This window comes from Drosophila willistoni, assembly GCF_018902025.1.
Source record: "Drosophila willistoni isolate 14030-0811.24 chromosome XR unlocalized genomic scaffold, UCI_dwil_1.1 Seg8, whole genome shotgun sequence".
NCBI lineage: Eukaryota > Metazoa > Arthropoda > Insecta > Diptera > Drosophilidae > Drosophila > Drosophila willistoni.
Window position 1 is genome coordinate 1,855,038 of NW_025814059.1, and position 23,856 is coordinate 1,878,893.

At 39.8% G+C, this 23,856-nt stretch overlaps 5 protein-coding genes and 1 non-coding gene across 8 annotated transcripts; 4 read left to right on the top strand and 2 right to left on the bottom strand.

The window, feature by feature from the left end:
* The first annotated feature begins 8,315 nt into the window (after positions 1-8,315).
* LOC6645891 lies at positions 8,316-10,436 on the top strand. The gene is made up of 4 exons (XM_002068511.4): positions 8,316-8,758; positions 9,325-9,706; positions 9,773-9,909; positions 9,973-10,436. Exons 1-4 carry the CDS (start codon positions 8,624-8,626, stop codon positions 10,060-10,062), a joined length of 744 nt encoding a protein of 247 aa, XP_002068547.2. The 5' UTR covers positions 8,316-8,623; the 3' UTR covers positions 10,063-10,436.
* Positions 8,893-9,166, bottom strand: LOC6645892. Its single transcript, XR_049826.2, has one exon. It is a non-coding gene; the product is annotated as a U11 spliceosomal RNA (small nuclear RNA).
* A 275-nt stretch (positions 10,437-10,711) lies between the features above and the next one.
* Positions 10,712-12,428, bottom strand: LOC6645893 (gustatory and odorant receptor 63a). The gene is made up of 3 exons (XM_002068512.4): positions 12,141-12,428; positions 11,923-12,072; positions 10,712-11,858 (listed from the first exon to the last, which is right to left on the bottom strand). The coding sequence occupies exons 1-3, from the start codon at positions 12,348-12,350 to the stop codon at positions 10,722-10,724; spliced, it is 1,497 nt and encodes a 498-aa protein (XP_002068548.3). The 5' UTR covers positions 12,351-12,428; the 3' UTR covers positions 10,712-10,721.
* Positions 12,429-12,698: 270 nt separating this feature from the next.
* Positions 12,699-14,346, top strand: LOC6645894 (hsp90 co-chaperone Cdc37). The gene is made up of 4 exons (XM_002068513.4): positions 12,699-12,834; positions 12,902-13,105; positions 13,174-13,833; positions 13,894-14,346. Exons 1-4 carry the CDS (start codon positions 12,802-12,804, stop codon positions 14,173-14,175), a joined length of 1,179 nt encoding a protein of 392 aa, XP_002068549.1. The 5' UTR covers positions 12,699-12,801; the 3' UTR covers positions 14,176-14,346.
* Positions 14,347-14,410: 64 nt separating this feature from the next.
* On the top strand, positions 14,411-15,691 carry LOC6645895 (dnaJ homolog subfamily B member 13). The gene is made up of 2 exons (XM_002068514.4): positions 14,411-15,461; positions 15,524-15,691. Exons 1-2 carry the CDS (start codon positions 14,477-14,479, stop codon positions 15,637-15,639), a joined length of 1,101 nt encoding a protein of 366 aa, XP_002068550.1. The 5' UTR covers positions 14,411-14,476; the 3' UTR covers positions 15,640-15,691.
* Positions 15,692-15,927: 236 nt separating this feature from the next.
* LOC6645896 (ras-GEF domain-containing family member 1B) lies at positions 15,928-21,677 on the top strand. Of its 3 annotated transcripts, XM_047012363.1 has the most exons (6): positions 15,928-16,117; positions 16,368-16,767; positions 18,996-20,589; positions 20,664-20,807; positions 20,877-21,079; positions 21,143-21,677. In XM_047012363.1, exons 3-6 carry the CDS (start codon positions 19,114-19,116, stop codon positions 21,414-21,416), a joined length of 2,097 nt encoding a protein of 698 aa, XP_046868319.1. In that variant the 5' UTR covers positions 15,928-16,117; positions 16,368-16,767; positions 18,996-19,113; the 3' UTR covers positions 21,417-21,677. The 3 variants fall into 3 exon arrangements, with proteins under 3 accessions (XP_046868319.1, XP_023033372.1, XP_002068551.3); XM_023177604.2 differs by lacking the exon at positions 16,368-16,767; XM_002068515.4 differs by lacking the exon at positions 15,928-16,117 and having other exon boundaries at positions 16,239-16,767.
* The last annotated feature ends 2,179 nt before the right edge of the window (positions 21,678-23,856 follow it).

A 23,856-nucleotide genomic window follows, 5' to 3' on the forward strand; every position in this document is an offset into this window, starting at 1 on the left:
TAATCAACCAATTTATTAGAGTATTCCGATTTCGGTTATACCGAAATTAGCTTACAGAATGTTCCATGTGTTTGTTTCTCTCTCAGTTTTTTCGATTTCCCTTCTAATGACCAAAAATACGACAAATTTTACATTCGAAAGAGAAAACCCAAAATACAAAAAAATTATAATTTGTGAGCCCGCATGGCACAACCCTTAGAAGAGAAAAAAAAAATACGATACAAAAAGAGATGATCTGAAAAAAATAAAAAAAAAAAACTGCTTGATGATTTTTATGAATATTTCCTGACGCAGTAGCAAAAGACAACAACAAGGAAGGATTTCCTTTCCGCATTTTCTTTTTATCTGCTTTTCTTTATTGTTGTTGTTGTTGCCAGTCTTCTCTATTGTCATTATTCACACTGCAGTGATTCAAAACCAAGCCAACAAGAAAAAAAAAACAGGAGCATAAGAAGGAACCCAAAGGACATCAGGCAAAGAAAGACTTTGTCGCTTTGTAGAAAATTCATAAAACTTCCGTTTGGTTGGCTCTGAAGTAGGCGTAACGTAGGTGGCATAGCAAAGAGAGAGACAGAGAGAGAAAGAGTGAGAGAGAGAGAGGGGTTGGGGGGCCTGCCTGACTGCCTTGGCAAACAACAAAAATGGCGCATTTTAAAGTAAAGTCTAAGAAAATTTTTCCATGTCAAGAAATTTTTATTATTCCTTTTTTTTTGTTGCCTTTGCTTTGTAACAAACTTGAAGCCGACTCCTGCTCCAGCTCCGGCTCCGGCTCCGGCTGCTTGCCGCCATTTTCTTGGTATGCTCTATCTCTTTCTACTGGCTTAAGGGTGCGTGCCACCCCCACAGGAAGCTTTGCTGTCGCTCCGTTTGTGTGTGTGTGTGTGTGCGTCTTGAGGGTGGGTTGAAAGCAAAAATAAACAAAAATCAAAGTTGCAAATAAGAAGAAACTACAAAGTAAGTTAACATAAAGAAAAAAAAAAAATATAAAAGAAAACGAAAAGAAAAAGAAAAGAACAGAAAAAGTTTAGCGGCGCCTTGTTTTTCACAAGTTTTGGAATCTCTTATAAGCTCAGGGAGACTATGCGAGGGGAGTTTGGGGTTTGGTAGTGGTAAGGGATTGGCATACTTAGCAAAAAAGCACTAGAAGAAGAGACGCACACAAACAGAGATAGAGAGAGGGAGAGAGAGAGAGAGAAAAAGAGACAGAGCGAAACACAGAGACACGGACAAAAGATTTTCTCGAGCACTTTTCGGGCAACAAAAGCCGGAAACAGTCGACGGCAAGAAGAAAACTCAGTCAACATCCTCTCAAGTGTTTCCTCCACTCGTAGCATTTTTCGCTTTTTCTCTTCTTATTTTTTCTTCTGCTTTTTTTGTATTATTTTTTTTGTGAGCTGGGAGCTGCTCCTTCCCGGTTGCTAGCCAGCTTTCAGCCCAGCATGCAGCCAGTGGCAGAGAGACACAGAGCAATGTGAAAATGCTCAGCCAAGCGCAAGGACAACGATGCTCCCACCACCTTGTTCATGCTGATCACGTCTATTTATTGTGCACATAATATGGGCGCACAGTTGCCTTGCGCCAATGCTCCTTGCCTCCAGCTCCAGCTCCGGCAATGGCTCCAGCTTCAACTTCAGCTAGCTGCTTCTTCTCCTTCTCCCATTGCTCCTTGCTTGCTCCTCCGGGCTACGTGCGACGCATGCATCGCTGGACACGAGATGCTGGCTCTGTGCTTTGCTCTCTTTCAGCTTTATTTCCTTCTTTCTGGTGCTTTTTTTTTTTGCTATTTCTATTCTCCTCTTTCTCTCTATAGAAATTCAATTATCGAATGCGAATTTCTGTTTTTTTCTGCTCTTTTTCTTTCCCTTTTTGGAATTTATTTTCCGTTTTTTTTTCCCCCCGTTTTCTGTGATTCCGCTTCGCATGTTTTTTTGTTTCAGCCAAAAGCATCCCAAGACGAACTTTCAGCATATCAGCATTTATTTGCTGTTGATTTATGCAACGAACACGCCCTCATACACCTCCCCCCTTAAGCCCTACCGCGTCGCCCACCCCACGCCACCAACCGAGCCCATTGCTTGCTAACAATTGTCGTTGCTTGCCTGAGTGACTGGCAGCCTGGCAGCCTGGCCGCCTGGATGGATGAATGGCTCACTGTTTCACTGCCTGTCGACATTCGAACATCGTTGTTGGAATATTTGCCAAGTATGCTGATTGAATTTTTTCCAGTTGACTAAATGATATCAAGGATATTTGTCAGGACACAGGCCACCCGGCAGCAGGGCAGCTACGCGACTCCTGGGAACAAGTGTCTTTAAGCCTAGCAGAAAAAGATTTGCGCTTTAGTTCGCCGATTGTCGAATTCTCGGATTGTACATACATTTTCCACTAGGAATGCTGATTAGATTATAGCCAACGGCCAGTTGGAGCATTAACTTAATATTGCATAAATTCCAAAAACAAAAAATACACACAATAAATACACACGTAAATATGTATGTATATATAGAACAAGGCTTCTTCTTCTTGATTTCGATATTGATTGAAATAATCAAAAACTGCATATGACTTTTGGTTGAAATTTTAGAATCATTGTCATTGAGTTGAAGTAAGAAGAGTCAAGCGCCTTGATAACCGTTTAGAAATAATGAATTTTCGTGAAAATTAATTTTTCTTGTTTTTAAGTTGAATGATTTATTCAAGATTTTCTATTTTCTTCTGATATTTTTGGATATTTCCCTAGTTCTGTTAACTTAAAAAGAAGTTTCTCTTAATTAAATGAGCATTTTTTAAAGTCGAATATATTTAAAGGAATAAATTTAAAAAGATATAATAAGTTATTAAACATGTTACTATTTTCGTGTCCACTACTGTAGGCAGTTGCACCTGTCTACGATTAATATTTGTGTTTAACAAAATTTCGATTGAATTTGAATGGGAAAACAAAATAAATTGTTTTTAAAAATTGACCTTGGTAGGCGAAACACTTAATTTGCAATGGAATCAAATACATATTCATTCACATTCACATACATATACAGTGAAACCTCGATATAACGAACTTCGTTATAACGAAAAACCCAATATAACGAATTTTTTGTTAAGTCCCTTGAAAGGACTAAGGTTTTACATTTCAGTACCTATAGCGAATCAATAGATATAACGAATAATTTTGCGATCCCCCTCAGATTCGTTATATCGAGGTTTCACTGTATATGTTAACATTTTTATAGCATACTTATTGGGGCGCAGCGTTAAAGGCACCAAAACCAAATTTTTGGTCTACCTCTCTTTTTACCCCCTTCCTTTTCTCTTTCTTTAATTGCTAAAGCGGCTTTGCAATTACAATTTCTTTACAATTTTCTTTTTTTACTTGAAATTACTAATTTCTAAACATTTCTGATTAAATTATTTCTGCAAATATGAGATTATATAGTATCAAGCTTAAAATTTTCTAGTCGAAAGCTTAGTAGCAAGTAATCTTATGAACTGTAGATCTTGTAGTTAATAATAAATACTATTAATACTTTATTTAACAAATAAAGTGTAATAAGATTAGTTTGTTAAAGCTTTCTCTTAGCTCAAGGTCCAAGAAAATATACAGAAAACTATATTTTCGGGTTTTATTTGTCAAGATACCGATTAGTTGGATACATTTATTACAGCTTAGATTATTATAGAAATACACAATATATTTATAAGTATATCGCATTCTTCTAAAGACGTCCGATCGTCGCGGCTTCTCCAACAAGACTCCGGTGCTCTCCTTCTATGTTCTCTTTCTATGATCTCTTTCTCTGTTCTTCCTATGTATTCTCTGTATGCTCTTCATGTATGTACTCTCTTTCATTCTTGAGATATTTATGTTTCGATACACATTTGTTGGTCCTTTTCGCTAATCAGACAAAGTGTCTAATAAATGTCTGAATAATGGAAGGGAAGGGTTTATTTTTATTAGGATAATCTTAGTGTTTAATGAACTCTATTATTTTTTTTTCTAATTTTTAAAACAAATGAAAAGCATCATTTAGATTGCAGACCAAGCGGAGAGAGAGAGAGAGAGAGAGAGAGAGGTTACATGGGTATGAAATATGAAATATACGCTGGAATTTCATTACAAATATCTAACTAACTATTATCCAACATGCAACCAAAACTCCTGCCTGCCTGCCTGCCTGCCGGCCTGACTGTCTGGCTAACACTATTTCTGATACGACAAACAAGAGGCCATGCCTTATGACACCCACAAGTAATCTCATTCGCATTCTGCAATAAACCATTTAGCATTCGCATCCGCATCCGCATCAGGCATCAGGCATTGGCATGAGCATGGATATCAGGCATCAGGCATCGTCATAGGGCAATAGGGCTTTCATATTGTCAATTTTCAATATTTAGACAGAGGCAACTACTACTAATAATCACGTTTGATAAACGTAAAGCGAGCATGCATTTTGCAAATATCCCATGCCACATGCCACATGCAACCATGGAGAGCCAAGGGGGATACGGTGACGGGTAACGGGGACCCACATTCAATCGTAATTAACACTTCTGTTCCGTGAAGCAAATCGAGTGGGTTAAATACTTGCCAACTGCAACAACTGCACAACATTTACCAAACTCGCATCCTCGTTCTCGTTCTCGTCCTGTCATAATTAATATGCCCAACGTGCTGCAGGACTTCAGTGAACGAGTGATTGAAGAGGCAGGGGAAAGGAGGGTGGAGGGAGGGGTGGCTGTGGTGATAAGGTGAGGGGTGTGAGTTAGATGAAGGGATGCTGGCGTGTCATAAAAGGCGTTAAATTGACACAATTGAACACACCCTTGAGATTTGTGTGTGCGTGTGTGTGTTTCTGTGTGTATGTGTGTGTGAATGATGCTCGAGGGTTTTCCAGTCGTTTGTTTGTTGTTGCTATTGCTGTCCTTGCTCTCAGTTTCGTATGCATTGGCGCGTGGGCAGAGGGAAGGAACAGGAACGAAACGGAACGAGGCGGAAGGGGCAGGTGGAGGTGGTGCATGTTTAATCGGAAATGCCAACATCTTCATCATACGCCGCATAAAAATCGCGTTCACATAGGGAATAGAAGTGATGACAAGTGGAAGGATATGCCTGTTATTGTTGTTGTTGTTGCTGTTTGGCTCATGCAAATATGTGTAACAATTGATATTTTACGTAAATATGCGTCGTCTCACACGGAAAAACGTGACTTGATTTGACGGAGTTTCATCGAAACTGAAATGAATGCCTCTGTGGCCCATAAGGAATGAAATGTTTATCTAAATTACATAAGCGATTCAAACTGCGGTCGACAAAGGAACTGCCAAAATATTCAATAATTTCATATACGATTGAACAATATTTGCACATCTTTCAGCAAGGACTTAACCAAAAGGATGTTTTCATAAAAAAAGCAAACCGAAGAAAGGTTTTTTAACAATAAATGACAGGAAAGAACCTTAAGAATGCCAAAAAACACGAAGAAAACTAAGGAAAATCTCAAGCTTCTGCCAAAACATCCTGTGTTTGGCGAACGTCCTTAGGACATCCTGTAGACAGTTTGGGTAATGTCCTTAGGACATCCTGTGGTCCAAGTTATTAATGTCATTTGAAAAATTCAGAAATTTGAGAGAAGGAAAATGATAACGACTTTTTATGGCCAACTCTGGAGTCGCAATTAACAGAGCGAGGATAGAGATCAACATAGAATCTAAGACAATTTTTCTTTCTTTTCTTAGAGTCTTATCTAGGTATTAGATATAAAACTAATTTAAATTTCAATTCAATCGTAGTTAGGCATCTCTTTGCGCAGAGTGTCCCTTCGATCGTTTTGGCTATCAGAGGGGCTCTGATAAAAGGAAAACAGCCTCCAAGCTTGACTGTCAAAACAGGCAAACAAATTGTGCAAATAAGTCGAGAAAATGTTATTTATAGTCAAACGATTTTCCATGATTAAATAACTCCCCCGGCTCTGGATCTGAACGAACTTCTGGTGAAATGACGCGCAAGTCTGCCACAAGTACTTGGCGAGTGGGCGAGGACTGGTCGGCGGAGAGGGAGGGAGGTCTGTATAAAGCATTGACTACCAACCGCAATTGGTGTAGCAACTCCAAATGTGTCAGCATCGAGTTACATATTAATGGCCTGGAGGTGTGCATGCCAATTGTCATGCGCTGAAATGCTTGTTAACAACGTCGATTGCTTTTGGGAAGCCCACTTGCCTACATGGCCCCCCCCGTACCACCTACCCCTTGGCCTACTATCGGGTATCGTATAACCACTAGTGCCGAATGTGTCCAATGTGGCCAGTCTCTATCCCACTTCTCTCACATTCTCCACACACAGAACGCGAAAGGTTTCTCTCTGCTTTTTAATCAAAAAGATGTTTCGCTCCTTTGGTAGTTCGCACACTCCTCCCCCATGGCAATAACGCCACACATTTGTAATGTTGCTTCTGTTTCAACGAACGAGCAGCGGACCAACCGACAGACAGACAGATAGACAGACAGACAGACATACAGACGGAAGTTTCATCTTGCTGGCTTGTGGTGTTTCTTCTTCATCTCTTAGATGCACTTTACAAGTTACTTTAAGGCAATCAATTTGTAGTCGATATAGGGAGAAATATACGACGATCAAGGTGAGGGATGGGGAGGGATGAGGGAGGTGAGCTGTGGTGTGGAGCAGGAGGAGGGCGGGTTGCGAAAAACCAATCAAAAGAGCGTTGCGAACGCAAATTGAACGGCAAATGGTTGCAAGATGATATTTCAATACTCTTCCACCTTTTGAAGACAATTCCCCCCCCCCCCCAAAACCCCCTGCAACTACCCCCCTCATGCCGACAACCTGCTTTACGCTCGGTTTGAGGCCATAAATTATCGTCGGGTGACGCCTGCGCGTAGTTTTCTTACTTTTTTGCAGTTATGATTATCGCGCCAGGTTCTTCTTTTTGCAGTTGCAGTTTCCATCTACCGCCCCCTCCCTCTGCCCCACGCCGTCCCCGTTGGGTGCTTTGTGTGCAAACAAATGTAAAAAATTTTTAATTGACTTTTGGATTTTTTTGCATTTTTTTTTTTTTTTGTAGTTATGTTTTTGTTTTCTCTTGTGGTCTTCTTTTTTCTCTCCCTCTTTCTCTCTCTCTCTCTGTTTGGCAGTTGCACTTTTTTATGGCCCCTCGCGTGCATGGCAGCTTAAAAGTTAATAAAACACGCCCAATGATAACAAGCCGCAAACAACAACGCATATATTGCCCCTGAGGTCTTCATCATGCCCATACACTGCAGTTAGGCTGATCCTCGCCAGTCAGCCGGCCAGCCAGCCATTCGACTTGGAGTTGGTCATGGAAGGAGCTCTCAGTGCACAGCCTCCAAGCTCGTAGAAAAACAATCAATTAAGCGCACAAGTAGCTGGCAGCAAAAAGGAAGCGGGAGCGCCATCACCATCCACTCATCCTCATCCACTCATCCTCATCATCATGATGATGATCATCATTGGGGCTGGGATGGTTGCCCAGTGGCAACGACACGACTTTGATTCCTGCTTTTTAGCCGACTCGTAGGGGCTATGCCTGAGATTCTGACTACCAGACGGAAGTTTTATGGCCTGCTTTGGTAAAATTTATGTTACATTTTTATAGTTCAGTGTAAATTGACTTTTAAAATGCAAAAATTTATCATAGGAACGAACAGAAAGAAGGCAGAAGCGAACTTTAATTGCTTTTTTTTTTTTGATTTTCTTTTTTTTTTGTTTTTACTGTTTGTTGGCGGATTTCAACGAGGGTAGAGTGAAGTGGTGGCAACTCTGGCCAGAAGCTTTATGCAGCCAAAAAAGCTCTAACGATAACCATCTGCTGTTTGGGACCAAAAATACAACCCTCAAGAGCAACCTAAAAGCTATACTAAAGTAAACTCTTTGATACCCTTCAATCAAATGATACGAAAATGTCCTTGTTATTAAGAAAGGACACAACAATATAATGAAAGTCCTTGATTAAAACCATTTGAGCCCCTTTGAAGTCTGATGAGAAATTTATTTCGTTTCTTTTTCAGCAATTCTTAAAAATGGAATCAAATGTTTGGAACATTGACTTTAACCTGGGCAAGGTATTCCATGGATTTAATTTCTCTTTAGTCTCGGGGGTACAACTTATTCTCAATGAATTGGGCAGCTTATCCTTAATGACATTGGGCTTATGCCCTTAGAACAAATGAGTGTAATCAAAACATAAACGCAAAAGCTTTTCAAGTATCAAAACATTTGGTCTCACATTTAGACCTTGGCAGTCGGATTTTTTCCCACATACGTATAGTTCCTCCACCTTCTTCTTGGGGAGTGCAGTGCAATTTGACTTGTCTTGGCAAAGCTTTGGCAGAACTTTTCATTTTAGTGTCTGAGTGCGGCAAATTAACCACCCATACCATCAACCCCCTAGAGAAGAAACTTCAACACACAATTGCATGACGAAACAACCGCGACGCTTGAGTCAGTCGCCTCGCCAGTTGCAAGAAGTAACACCAGCCACACACAAGCAGCTTGTTGTGTGTTTGAAAGTGGAGCCCACGGAAAAATCCATAAATTGATTGAGCAGCACCAAAGTTCTATTAGGAGGAGAAGTAGCTGGTGATTATGCTGCTAATATCCACGGTCAGGACAATGGCGGGCAAATGGGGCTGCTGCCGACGTACCTATGAAATGCTAATGGCTCCAATAACACCAAGAAATCTAAGGACAACGGCTCTGCTGACAAGCATCTATCAATTGGTGAGTAGTAAACACCTCCAACTCCCACCTCCCACACCCACAAGAGACTACACCTTATATAAGAAGCATGAATCAGGCGGGGCGCAGCGCACAAGTACGCGCCTGGCACGCAAGGGGGAGGGGAACTCCCCCCGCAATCCAAGGCGTACCAACTAGGTACAGCCGCGAGCCCCAAGAACAAAAATTATGCACTGGATATGCAAAGCCATACCCCACTGGACTGTTTTGTTGAGAAAAGCCCCGCACAGAAAAGTGATCCAAAGGGCGGCAATTTCACGCACGCCCCCCACCACTCCAGCCCCCAACCGTGAGGAGAGGGGAGAAGCGGCGTACGGATGGGCCAAACAGTGCAATGCGTCTGCACTAATATTCCAGGATAGGAAATGTGCCAGGACGAGCACCCTTTTCTGAAGATTTCGATGCTCATGTGGAAAATGTTGCTCTCTCACTGACCAAAACCAGTTGGGAATCACAAGGGCAGGGCAGTCGAAAAAATATTAAATGTTGCATTGCCCTCGCAGCTAACGATCAGTTTTTAATTTTTTTTTTTTTTGTTTCTCTCGCAGTTGATTGCCCATTGCATTCTGTTTTTGGTCCTATTATGCTTGGCCCATGCAGAGCAAATGCGGCATTTGCTCGATTTGGATATATTGGATCAAAAGGATAATGGCTTCTATAATATGTCACCATTCCACAATGATTTGCGTCTCCAGACAGCTGCCCAGTTGGCCGATGCCACTGAGAATGCTCTCTACTTTCTGGCCGTGGTCACCGGAATCTATGCCCTGAGTGCCATTGCCCTGTTCTTTGGTGTCTACAAGAATATCCCGGGTCTGATTATACCCTGGCTGGTGATTGAATTTCTCGGAGCGATTGCAGTCGGTGTGCTCATATTTATGCTAAAGGATACGAAATTACCCTTGATTTTTGGTGGACAGTGTGCTTACTGTGAGTTTTTGTTTTGTGTAATTGATTTGCCGAAAAGGATTTGAATTTACTTGAGTATCCTTTCAGTTGTCATCTGCTATACACTGCTCTGCATGGATGGATTCAAATGGTATGTGATGCATAGTTTCTATCAGAGTTTGAGGACCATGAACAAACTACGAGAGATAGCCACTGTGGCCATACCCTGTCCAGCGCCAGGAGCTGTAAGTGATATCAAATATACAAACACATATATATATCTTATAAAATTTCTAATTTCCAATTAGATACCCTATCATTTTCGACGCGAACACATGTATTTGGGTAGCAATGGCTATAAGCATATATTAACCGAATCACCCGATGGACAATGTTAGATCGATTCTATAACAAAACTCCCTCCAATTCCTCACATACGCAGCATACGATCCTGCTTCTGGCTACTTCCATCAAGTGTCTTAAAAAAAACAAAAATAATTATTAATAATATAATTTAACTGGAATGTGAATGTGTGAGTCTGTGTGATAAAATACCAAAAAACAAAAAGAGAGATACTATTTTAGATAGCCAATGTAATGATGGATGGATGGATGGCACGATCCGATCAGATCAGGCAAATTGTAATTCATCGACCGACCTATTCCTTTTTTGTTTTGTATGGTAGAGCTTTTGGCCTTTAACTATGAAAACTATGTAGTTTGTAAAATACGTTAAATGCAACATTCAAAATAAAGTTGATAAATATTAGAAGAGCAAACGAAAAAACTAAAATTAAAAACAATTTACTTGCCCGGGAGTTGAACCAAGGCCCTTGGACAGTCAAGTTCAAAGCTCTATGTGCCAGGCTAAGGGCAAAAGCTTTTTGCGCGAGACTAACTTAAAGCTTAAATGATGAAAGCAGGGCAAATTTCAAGCAGTTTCTAAATTGAATATTTTATTTTCTACTAGCAAGAAATTTCATTATTTACTCTCTCTCCCTCTCTCTCTCTCTCTCTCTCTCTCTCTCTCTCTCTCTCTCTCTCTCTCTCTCTTTTATCAACCCCGTCGTCCGGCCCGACCTTGTTTAACTGTTGGTGTTGCCATTGTTGTTGTTGTTGCTGCTGCTCTCATTGTGGCTGTTGTTCCTGCCGTACTGGTCGGTCCCAGCAAGGTCATATCATTGTCCAGACTATCCATTAACATGTCAACCACTGTAACATTCGTACTGGCCTCACCATCACCCTTATCTGTGGGAATACTGATCTGAAATTGCAGCAAGACCACCAAATAGGTAACCATTGTGGTAAGCAAGCCCTTGAAGAGACTTCTATTGACATCGAAGAAGCCACCGCAATTGATATTCGATGGATTCATTTCGGTGGCCCGCAAAAACATATTGATCTCTGTCTGGGCATCGGAATTCATCCAATTTAGCTCGACCATTAGGAGTTTCTTTTGGAAATTCGTACGTACATTCACACTGGCATAATGAGCCTCATCGCAGATATAGAAAAGTAAACCTATATTCCATAGAGCTGTTATGGTCAGACCAATATCCTTAATGCCAAAGCCTTCCGAGAGCTGAGACATGAGGCCATAAATCGATAGGGTGATGATAAAGAACAGATATAGACTCATGAAAACGAAGGTATAGCACATGGCATTGCCAGTATCACGGGTTAGTTTGCTTAAGCGTAGCCACAGGACACGATAATCGGCCACCATAGCGGCTGGGCCCACATGCTTCAAGGCCTTCTGGAAACGTTCGGCCAATAAGTGGGCCGTATTGCTCATTGCCTCGCATATGAGAAACCACCAGGCACCCAACATGGCTGTCAAATTGTCCAGAATGCAATAGGGTACCACCTGATTGATATTCAAATCGGACATGGTGATGTGTGTGATCACAACAGAGAGAACCGAAAGGATGGGCAGAATAATGGCAATATACAAGGCCTTCTGGCGCAAATGCAAGGGCAAACTGTGTCCAGAGATCTGATAGTATAGCACCTCAAAGTCATCCCAATCGTTGAAGAGGCGTGCAATTTTCTTTGCCTCCCACCACAGGATCGGTATAATCATAATCGGCAGGATGTTAACCAGAAATAGATAAGCAATAACGGCCTCCTCGAAGGGACCACTGAGGGAACGCACCACATGGATGCGATTGTTGGCCACATAACCCACATAGCACTGGAAGAAAATTGGGTAATGAGGACATTTCTTCCCATAAGAATCCAATCCAATTGCTACTTACCGCCAAGAGCATAAAGAAAACAACTGAATAGAAAAATGCAGCCGAGTTCATTTCGAATTTAGCCCTAGCTGGTCCTCGTCTAACAATTGGTAGAACTCCAATAATTCGTAGAAACCAATTAACCGGAGCTATATTCCTATAGAAAACGCTCTAAATATAATTTAAAAAGAACAAACATAAATAATCGTGTAAAAATTAGTTTATTTAAATTGTCTTACTGGCGTGAATTCCGGATTATTCGATCCGGTACTAGCCGTACTCTTTTTCCTTTCAATTGGCGGCGGTTGATAGTCACTGTCCAATCTCTCGGCCAAGCCTATGGAATACTTGCGCACTCCATATAAATAGGCTTGGGCATTTGCACTATTAATGGGCTTGGCATTCAAAAATACCGCATCTGGTTTTTTACGTCTATAGTAGTTGGCCATTCTCTAAAAACTGTTAGGAACATTTCATTGTCCTCGGCCTTTTTGGCTACCAGACATCGATAATTAAAAATTGATAGCCAATATGAACGCCTCTTTGTTTGTTTAGTATTGACATTGCTGGTAAAGTTTCCTAGTTTCCTGTTGAATTGCTCTTGTTTGTCTTTTGCATGCATTAACCTTAGCCTGGTGTCCCACTTTCAAAATTTATGTCAATGGCGCGCATGTGTTGAGTGTCACGTTTTGCAGCACTGCACACTTGCAGTGTGTTGAGTGTTGGCAAGCAAGACAGATTGAATTTTAACCAGTATTATTGGTCTGCGGTGAATAATGGTTCAAGCGATAGTCTCGTTAATTAACACATCACTAGAAAGCAGAGAAAACAGGAAACTTTTGCACTTCGCAAGAAGTTACAAAAAAAAAAAAAAAAAGGAACAGATATAAACTCAACAAGATGGTCGACTACAGCAAATGGAAAAACATAGAGGTAAGAAGAAGATGAATAATAACAAAGAAAACAAAGCAAGCGAAACCCACCTGTGTGTCGCTCACAGATTTCCGATGATGAGGACGACACACATCCCAACATTGATACGCCTTCGTTGTTCCGATGGCGGCATCAGGCACGCGTGGAGCGCATGGCCGAAATGGATAAAGAAAAGGATGAGCTGAAGAAGAAGCGTCAAAGCTATCAAGCTCGTCTCATTGATGTAAAGCAACGCATCGGAAAGAAGGAGGGCGACGAGGCCGCACTTAAAGTGAGTCAGAGATCAATATTTATCTGATTAACTTAATGTCAATTAATCATTATTTTAACTCGGTGCAGAAGGAGCTGGAGAAGATCGAGAATGAAGGCAAAGAACTGGATCGAATTGAGAATGAGATGCTTAAGAAAGAGAACAAGACTCCCTGGAATGTGGACACAATAAGTAAGCCCGGTTTCGAGAAAACTGTCATTAATAAAAAGGCGCCGCGTAAACCCGACGAGAATCTGTCCGAGGAAGAGCGCGAGATTCGGATGAAGCAGTTTATCAAGGAGAACGAATCACTTTGCAAAAAATATGGAATGTTCCGCAAATACGATGACTCCAAAGAGTTTCTCCAGAAGCATACCCAGCTAGTGTGTGACGATGCAGTCAACTATCTGGTCATTTGGTCCATTAACCTGGAAATGGAGGAGAAGCACGAACTGATGGCCCATGTGGCGCATCAATGCATTTGCATGCAATACATTTTGGAGCTGGCCAAGCAATTGAATGTGGATCCCAGAGCTTGTGTCAGTTCATTCTTTTCGAAAATTCAAAACTGTCTACCTGAATATCGCCAGCAATTCGAAACGGAGATCAGAGATTTTAAGGAGAGAATTAAGAATCGGGCACAGGAAAAGATTCAAGAGGCTATGGCTGAGGCTGAGGAGGAGGAGAGAAAAGAACGCATGGGACCTGGTGGCTTGGATCCAGCAGATGTATTTGAATCCCTGCCAGATGTGAGTTTAATCTACCTATTGCCATGCCAATTCTAATTGACAAAATTGATCTCTTCTTAGGAGCTTAAAGCCTGCTTCGAGTCGCGTGATGTGGAACTGCTGCAAAAGACCATAGCGGCCATGCCTGTGGATGTGGCCAAATATCATATGAAACGGTGTGTCGACTCGGGTCTCTGGGTGCCGAATGCTGCTGATGCCGAGGCGCCAGCTTCTTCTGGCAGCGGTGTCGAGAAAACCGACGATGCCAAGGAGGAGAGCGCCAAGGAGAAAGAAGAGGGGGAGGGTGATAAGACCAAGGAAGAGCCGATTTACACTGGGGTCAGCACAGAAGATGTTGATTGATTGCATGTACCGTTTATAGCCTTTCTTTCTTGCAAGTTCCATCAACAGGTCTATCGTAAGCTTAATTCTAATCTGCTAATCTGTATCTCCTCCCCCACAGTCGCATAAAGTTTGAGTTTAGTAGTTTTGTATATATAATTTTTGAATAAAGTCAGAGCGAAATTCTCAGTACTCTGTGCCTATCCAGCCATCATATATCATACAAAAACAAACAAAAAACAATATAATAAAATCAATTAAATATTCTAACGAAACAAATAGAAAATTCATCGAATATTCTAGAATAAGTTGATTTCGCGCAATGAATCGACCGGAAATGGACTACTATGCCGTTCTGGATATGCCCAGATCGGCCACTAAAGAAGAATTGGCCCTGGCCTATCGCCGTTTGGCTGTGCGTTTGTGTCCCTATAGAGAGAAACAACATGAGCAGGATTTAGTGCCATTGGCCCAGGAGGGACGGCTCACTCATCTCGCGCCCATGGGTGAGGCGAAGCAGTGGGCCTATATCAATATGGCCTATGATGTCCTGGGCAATGAGCTTAACAGAGCCGTTTACGATAGATATGGTGAAGCTGGACTCTTTGAGGGTGTAATGTTGCCGAATGGTTACTTTCATCCCTACCAATACCATGGTGATCACATGAAGGTTTACTCCAATGTCTTTGCCTCATACTCTCCATATGCGAATGTCATCGATGCTATTACTAATCCACCCAGTTTATATGCATCCCGAGAGCACGGCATTGGAGTACGCACCAAAGATCCAAATACTGAAAGGATTTTGCCCTTGTCCCTCGAAGAAGTGCGCTCCGGGTGCCTAAAGTTGATGCATGTGTGGCGTCAAGAGATTGTAGATGCAAAGGCATCGAAAATGGAAAAACGTAGGCGCACGCTCAAGATTCAAATTTACCCGGGCACTACGGCCGGCACACGTTACTGTTTCAAGGAGGAGGGCGATCGCTATCCGACTAGCATACCGGGTGATATTATTTTCATTACGGCTGATAAGCCACATCCAGAATTCGAGCGCCGTGATATGCATGATTTGGTATATCGCTATGACATTAATATATCGCAGGCCCTAACCGGATTTAGTTTCATGCTCAATACGCTGGATAAACGCAAGCTAAAAATTGTCATTACCGATGTTGTCTATCCGGGATATACTAAGATTATTCCTTTAGAGGGTTTACCCAAGTGCCGCAATTTGGATGCTGCCAATGCCATTAAGGAGGCAAATACAAGTATCAATGAGTTTGGTGATCTATATATTGAATTTAATTGTCAGTATAGAAAATGATATAAATTTCATTTTAAACGATTAATAACTTAACTGATCCTCTAGATATATTTCCGAAATACTTGACTCCCGCCATGAAGAGTATGACGCGAGAGTTTTTTGCCGAGTTCCGTAAACTGGAGTTGGAATTAGAGGAGGAGGAGGAAAAGCAATTCCAATAGAATTTAATAAATTGATTAAAATAAAAATACGTTTTAAATTGTTAGTGCAAAACTGTAGACAATTTGTTCTGTTTACCAAATTTGGCAAGGTAAGCCAAGGATTAGTTTTAGACTTCGACTGTCAGACACAGTAATTTGTAAAAAATATAAAATGAAATTTTAAAAACGATTGCTTATCGGCTTTAGATGTGACCGTTTGACGATAAGTTATCGATGATTAGATACGATAACGATAATTACTCAGAATTTGCGATAACATTTTCTTATCGACTAGTCGATAAATCACCACTGTTGTATAGTAAACAAAACGCGAATGCAAGGCGCAACTTGAAAGTTGCTGCGAGTGTTTTAATTGAAATATATTACTTGAATATTAATAAAATACGACGTATTTCCATATTCGGAAAGAAACAAAAACACAAGAAAAAAAGAAAGGTGGCCGCCGCAGCGAATACGAGAAAGTGAATGTGCTCTCGAGGTACATAAACCAACAACAACAGCAAACAATTTGACGAAAGAAAATTCTTCTCAAACCGGTCGACACGCACATATACATGCATACATCTTCTTTTTTTCTGTTTTTTTTTTCTTTTTGTAAATGAACGTACACACAAATGCAAATGCATGCAAAAAAAAAAATGCTATTTTCGTGTGTGAAAGACATTGAAAATTGTGAAGCAAAACAAAAACTATAATAACATCTTTCATTTCGCCCTGCCACACACAAGCACACAACTAGAATCTCGTCATTGCCGCTTTCAGCCAAGAAGAAAACTTCTTTTGCGTTCGCGTGAATTGCAAATTGTTTTTGCAAACAACACAAGCAGCAGCAGCCTCCCAAACGCCCGCCTCCTCCACACCACATACAAAACTTTTCATCGCCATCAATCGCTCGCTAGCTCTCTCTCTCTAACCATCCCCGGCATCACCACCGCGCCGTCACCTTGATATGTGCATTTAACGGTTGTCCTAATTTTTTGTGTGGAAAAGCGCAAACAGGACACAATATTTAGTTAATCTCCCTGGATTTTTTTTCATTACTTTTGGGGGCGTGTCAGCAGCATAAGGGTGCAGAGATAAGCAGCATATGAAGAAGTGCAATATGTGCGAGAAGAGCTCCTGCTGGAGGTGAGTATATAGAGAGAATCCAAACAAATCAAATTCCAATTATCTTTCCGCCACTTCACCCACCCTTCTCCTCTCTACCACCACCTTCCCTCCCAGCCAACCTCTTTACCACTTTTTATTTATGTAGTTTGAAGAAAGCAGCCGAGGCCGGGCCACGGCCCCATTTATTGACTTGTCTGTTTTTCTCTTTCTGCTGATGTTGGCTTCTAGCCCCTACCCCAGCCCCACCCCCTTGTTTACCCGCTTACCACTGCACAGTGGCACAAATTTAACACACACAAATCAATCCTTCAGGAATAATTTTCATTTATTAAGAACTTTTTGTAAAAGAAAGTAAAACTTCAATTCAAAAGAAAACTTAAATGTACTAAAAGAATTCTTTATAAAATGTTTATAACTGTGATGAGACCCCACAAAAATACATTTTTATGACAAAACCAGTTTTCATTGGACTAAAAGTAGTAAAATATGTCAAATTTGTGTTTCTAGTTTATGTTTACAAATGTTCACCAAAATAAAAAAGTTGGGGAAAACAGATAAAAAAAAAAGGTTTTCTATGAACCGAGGCAAGAAAATAATTCAACTTACATAGTTATCACAACGAATTATAGTACATACATATATAAATCAAGTTTTTCTTATTGGAAATGAGTGCGGACATCCTCTTCTTATAGGGAAATGACTTGAAATAGGAGTTTCATTGAACTTCTTATTGATAGAAACGATTTTCTTTTACTTTTACCATTATGATTTACTCTGTTTAACTTGGTAAGTTTCTATAGCATGTAAAAGATAAACGAATTGTTCTATATGCTGCGCCATTGATGCAATTGCAATTATTTCTTTGTTTTAGTTTATATTAACAAATCAAAACCGCAATAATGACATCCAACACACACACAGACACGTACAAAAGAATGGTTATGGTTGAATAGTTTGGATGCGCTTGGCTTAGTCCTTTAATATATGTACATGCATATATATTTTTTTGATTGAAAACAAATGGCATGAAACCCACTGCAACATGCTCTGCTGCCGAGCTGCCGTGCTGTGGCTGCGCTGCTGTGCTGCGTTGTAGGCTTTGCACGTCTCTTCTACATCTATTATGCCTTTTGTATACAAATGGCGCACTGTTGTTTTTATTATTGTTGTTGCATTCCACTTGCTCTTGTTGCTGCTGTTGTTTTTGTTGTTGCTGTGGTTAATGTTACTTATAAAAATAGCAAATGGATCTCGTTTTGTTTAAATTAGGGCAGTTAATAATACAACTCATTCCATTTCCCTCCACCACCTTCTTCTTTATCCATCTGTCCATCCGTCCGGTTGCAGTAAAAATAATCGAAAATATTTGTTGTCTCTCCTTTCTACCTCCCACCCTCAACCTCACCGACAACATCACTCACTCTCTATCCCTCTCTCTCTCTCAAATACATTCTCTATGTATGTATGCACGTCCAACCATATGTAGGTTCATATGCATTTTTTCTTATGCTTGTTTTGCAAGCACATTCATGCACACCTCCTGGCTGGGCCACCCACTTTGGGTCACGGCGGCTGGATAATTTAATTAACGTTCATACTCTTACCCTTCAGCACTCATCAACATTCATTTCGTTGTGTGTGTGTGTGTGTATGTGTCTGTGTGTTGGCTAATAATTAAATAGATATTTGTAAATCTTAAAATTCACTGGACTGTGGACATGCCTCAATAATTTGCCTTTCCCTTTCCGTTTGCGCCACATTGCAATAATTTTTGTATTGCAAGTGAAATATTTATTTGAATTCTTTCTAACGTGTATGTTGTATGTAGGTATATATATGTACATATGTATTCCTGATCAGCAAGACGAATAAAGTTCATAGAGGCATGTCCATTCGCCAAGACACATCAGTCAATCATTTTCAGTTTTTAAGTTGAATCTATAAGTTGAATAACTTTTAGATCGGAATAATATAAAAGTATAGTAAATACAAAACCCAAGGACACAAATGTCTTTTGTGGGTGGGTGGGGGAGGCAAATAACTTTTCCCATGACCCAGTTAAAAACAGCAAACAGTACACACCCAGAAGAAAAGCAAAACTATATTTATAATATGTCAAAAAAGTAGTCCACAGTGCAGTTAGAAGTTATATTGGTAAATCCGAAATTACATTATTGTTACATAAATTTAAAAGTTGCTTAATTAAATATTGTTAATATTTGTTGTATTTTTTTACATTCTTTTAGTATGGGCCTCATCAAGGCGCAAAAAATCGGGCAAAGATTGCTGTAAGAATTCAAAAGAAGTTTTCAAATCTGCAGCAGCAGCAGGAGGAGAAGGAGGAGGAGGAGGGATTTTGCTCAAATGTCGTCATCAAACGGCGGCATTAATAGTGCCACAAATGGCCGTAGTGGGAGCACTGGGAGTGCCAATATCAATCTGATGTCTGGTGTGGCAGGTGGTGGAGGAGGAGGAGGAGGAGGAGCAGCTGCAGCAGCCTCAGCCAGTGCATCAAAAATACTACCCGACTTAAAGACGCAACGTAGCAATAGTGGCGGAGCTGGAGCCGGAGTGGGTGGAGGTGTTAGTGCTCTGGCCTTGACCCATAGACGTGATAACTCCCATGTGGATTGCCCGAAAGTGGAAAAAACTTACACGTATGCTCCGCCTCAAAGTAAGCTAATGACCAGAAATGATCAAGATGGTTATCTGGTTTATTGTGATGGCAAATTGCATTCGGGTTCGCTTCAGAGCCTAATTAGCCACATGGTGCCCAGCCATGAATATTATCCAGATGAAGCCTATGTGTTTGCCTTCATTTTGAGTGCTAGACTCTTTATACGGCCGCATGAGTTGCTTGAAAAGATTAGCCAAACATGGGAGCAGCAACAGCAAACGGCAACAGCAGAGGCTGCTATCGGTGGAAGCGGAGGCGCCGATGTGGTAGATGATGCTGGTCAGGGACCACAAGGATGCCATAATATACATTTAACTATTAACTCCGCCTCGCCCATGACTCACCGCAAGGGAACAACAGCAACAACAACGACTACAACAAATTTGGATCCAAAGCCTCAACAACGGACGTGTACCCAGAAATCGGCCCAACATTGCATACGCCTGCTATCCGAGTGGATTGAGATATTTCCCTATGATTTCAGAGATGAGCGACTAATGCAGCAAGTTCGCATTTTGGCCAGGAAATGTGTCTACATTGACAACTCGCTGGGCAAACAGGTGTCGCGTATACTTCAGTTGCTTGTCTCGCGGTTGACTGCATTAGAAAAATATGAAGAATTCCTACAGCAACTAGGCAAGCAGCAGGAGGAGCAAGTGCCACCTACTCATAATCATCACCAGCAGCTTCAGCATCATCATCATCATCATCATAATCCCTTTCAAACGTTTCTCGGCAGCAGTAGCAGCAGCAGCAGCAATGGCAACTCTTTGGCTGGAGGAAATGCTACTGGAGGTCCTTCCAGTGGTCTCCTAAATGCTGGCCATTCGAATTCATCGAGCGGCAACAATTCATCAAATTCCGCCTCAACAACACCTCAGCCCACGGACGATGTCTTTGGGATTATGGATATTTGCCCAAGTTGTGCTTATTTAGCACATCAATTAACAGCCATTGAATTGGAACGCTTAAGCCACATTGGGCCCGAAGAATTTGTTCAGGCCTTTGCCAAGGATGCCGGTGGAAATGGAGGAGGAGGAGGTAACGGAGGAACAGCAGGAACAACTTCCTCATTGAACGATATGAAAAAGACTCGAAATCTGGAATCATATGTGCAATGGTTCAATCGTCTTAGCTATCTAACGGCTAGCGAGATTGTCAAGGTGAGTGTGAAATGATTTATTTTATAATTATCGACGAAAATCAATAATAACTCTCTCTTCTCGACATTTGCTAGTATCCGAAGAAAAAGCAGCGAGTACGTATTATTGAATATTGGATCGAAACAGCAAGGGAATGCTTCAATATTGGCAATTTCAATAGCCTAATGGCCATTATAGCTGGTTTAAATCTGGCACCCATTGGTAGACTTAAAAAAACGGTAAATTTTCAATTTCAATACAGAATTTATTTACATACATATATGCTTAACAAATAAATCTTTTTACAGTGGTCCAAAGTGCAATCGGCAAAGTTCTCTGTGCTGGAACATCAAATGGACCCAACATCGAATTTTAATAGCTATCGCTCAACGCTTAAAGCTGCCATGTGGCGCTCTGAGGGCGCCACAGAAGAACGTGAACGCATAATCATTCCATTTTTTAGTTTATTTGTTAAGGACTTGTATTTTCTAAACGAGGGCTGCTCGAATCGGTAAGACTGATGAAGAGAACTAAATTGTTTTTCCAGTTGTCAAATTGATTTTGCCTATTTCAGTTTGCCAAACAATCATATCAATTTTGAGAAATGCTCTCAATTGGCCAAACAGGTCATGGAGTTCAATGAATGGAAAAAGGTCTCATGCCCTTTTGAGAAATTGCCACATGTATTGACCTATTTGCAGCATCAGGCGGTGCTCAATGAGAACACTTTGGCGATGGCCTCGTTCGAATGTGAACCGCCCGAGAATACAGAGGAAAAGGATCGCTATAAAACTGTGAAAGCCGAAACGAAGCAACAACTGTTGCAGCAATTGCAGCAGCAGCAGTAGCAGCAAGAGTAGGAGGGGGAGGTGGCACCCCGCCGCCCGCCACTACTCTGCCGCAGAAAGGGGAGGGATTAATACATCTTAAGCGCTTGCCATGTTTATTATTTGTATTTAACTTTTTTTTTTTTTTTGTTTTTTCGTATGTGTGTGTCGTCTATTTTAGTCCTAAGGTCATGGGGAATAAGAGATTTTCGTGTAGGCTTTGAAAGCGATTTAGAGATTGATTAACTAATTAACGAACTACTTAAAAAAAAAAAAAACGCAGACAACAAATGATAAATAAAAAGGAAAACTGAATTTTTATTTAGATTACATCGCGGACAATTAAGTTCTCTGTAAGCATCTCTGTTGCCAGTAAAATCTTAAATTATTTTTATTATTAATCCTAAAACAAAAAAAACTATATACACATACATACATACATATATGTATGTATGCAATAATTACGAATTAACAAATGAACATATGTACTTAAAGCATTTTGATTGTCGCAGCTAATTTTAATATAATTATTTATTTTTTCAATGCAAATTGATAAAAAAAAAAAAAAAAACAACATCTCTTAGGTAACCATTATATATTTGTATCTGTAAGTGAACAGTATTTATATATATATTTATATCCATTTACAAAAACAAAACAAAAAGAATAAGAAAAAACAACAACATTTTTTATAGCTAAATTAAATCTTTTATCGGGGACAATGCTTTTTCTGTCTTGACAAATTTTTAAAGCCATAGAACAAAGGCAACGCTGAACAGAGAGTTTGTGTAAAAACAAAAACAATTTGACTTTTTTCTATTTAAGGAAGTCTATTTTGTAATTTCTAAACCGAATTCTATGTACGGAATGGAATCATATAATTAATATTAACTATAGAGGGACTAAAACAACAAGAACAACAACAACAACAAACATTATTGATTACAAAACGGCTTTTCAATAAAAAGAAAAAAAACAATTAACAAAAGTTAATTTCAAATAACAAAACTTGTAAAAGAAAATTGTAAATATTATAGTTATGAGTGGTAAGTCTAGATTATGAACTCTCTCACTCACTCTCTCACTCCCTCTCTCACTATCTCTCTCTATTGTTTTACTTTCAGTCATTTTTTATCTCTTTCCAATTCATTCATGGTTCTTTCTCTTAGACTAAACGTTTTATTGGCACTGAAAGTATGTTTCAAACTCTTATTTCATTCGTAATTGCCAGATGACTTGAATTTCAAAAACTTTATGAAATTTTTCTAATTGCTTGATTGATTTCACAAAAGGAAAATCTGATAACTTTTTTTCAAAATGTATTTCAATTGTATAAATTTTAGGTATTTGGATTGTTTTCATTAATATAATGTGCACTCAGATTCTATTAAAATTGAATGTAGACCTAAAAAATGGCTATTAAAATCCATTTTTAGTAACCACTTTAAGTTTATCAAATAATATGCTTATCTAAAGATGACTATATATTGGATGAGATGTTAAAGCATTCAAGTTTAAACCATTTTGTTTACAATTTAACAGCAAACAGGAAATGCATTAGTTTCCATATCAGGTGAGTTTACGAATAGTTAAGCGGCTTACCAGAAGTAACATGGTCAATACTAACAAAATATTATACTATGACATTAATCAACAACTAATCTAACAACTAAAATGGGAAGATTTACAGACAGCAAAATGATCAAGAAACAATAGCCAAATTATAGAAACTTTCTCACAGGTATTAGAGAATAGCTCTAAACAACAATAATGGATATCGAGGAAATAATAACAATAGGACTTTTACAAACAATAATTGCATATATATATATATACAACACAACAACAACAACTGTTCATAGGTCATAAAATAATAATGTAAATTGAAACTTGAAAGCACATAACAATGGAAACAATGTAACAGAACCTACAATTACGGCACGAATATAGAGAATACTAGAAAAAATTACTTAAGGACACCAAAAACCACTGAATTGGAAAACTTTCAGACTTTTCTAGACAAGTACATATGTAGATATATACAATGAAGATATAACTAAATGTGGGGTTCATTATATTTCTTACTTGCCCAGTAGTTCTATAGTTTGGTCAAAAGTACAAGAAGACAACAAATCTTTATTAAATTAAGGCAACGCCAAAATGTTTCTTATGCTTTTGAGCCGCAACTAAAAGCTAAAATGAAAAAAAAAATTGTCTTTTAATGAGCTCCGCATAATAATAATAATTTTCTTTCTAATTATCCTTGATTTTTTAAATTGCGCGCTATCCCGTTAGCAGAAGGTTTGATCTGGTTCGACACTAGCATCATTGGTTCGATGTTGCCACCATTCGTTCGACTCATCGGTTCGAAGATTTTACAGCTGTTAAGTGACTGTGAATGTTAAGCAACAGAGTGTTAACAGTGACAGGGATGTCAAATATCTTGGGGGAAAAATAACAA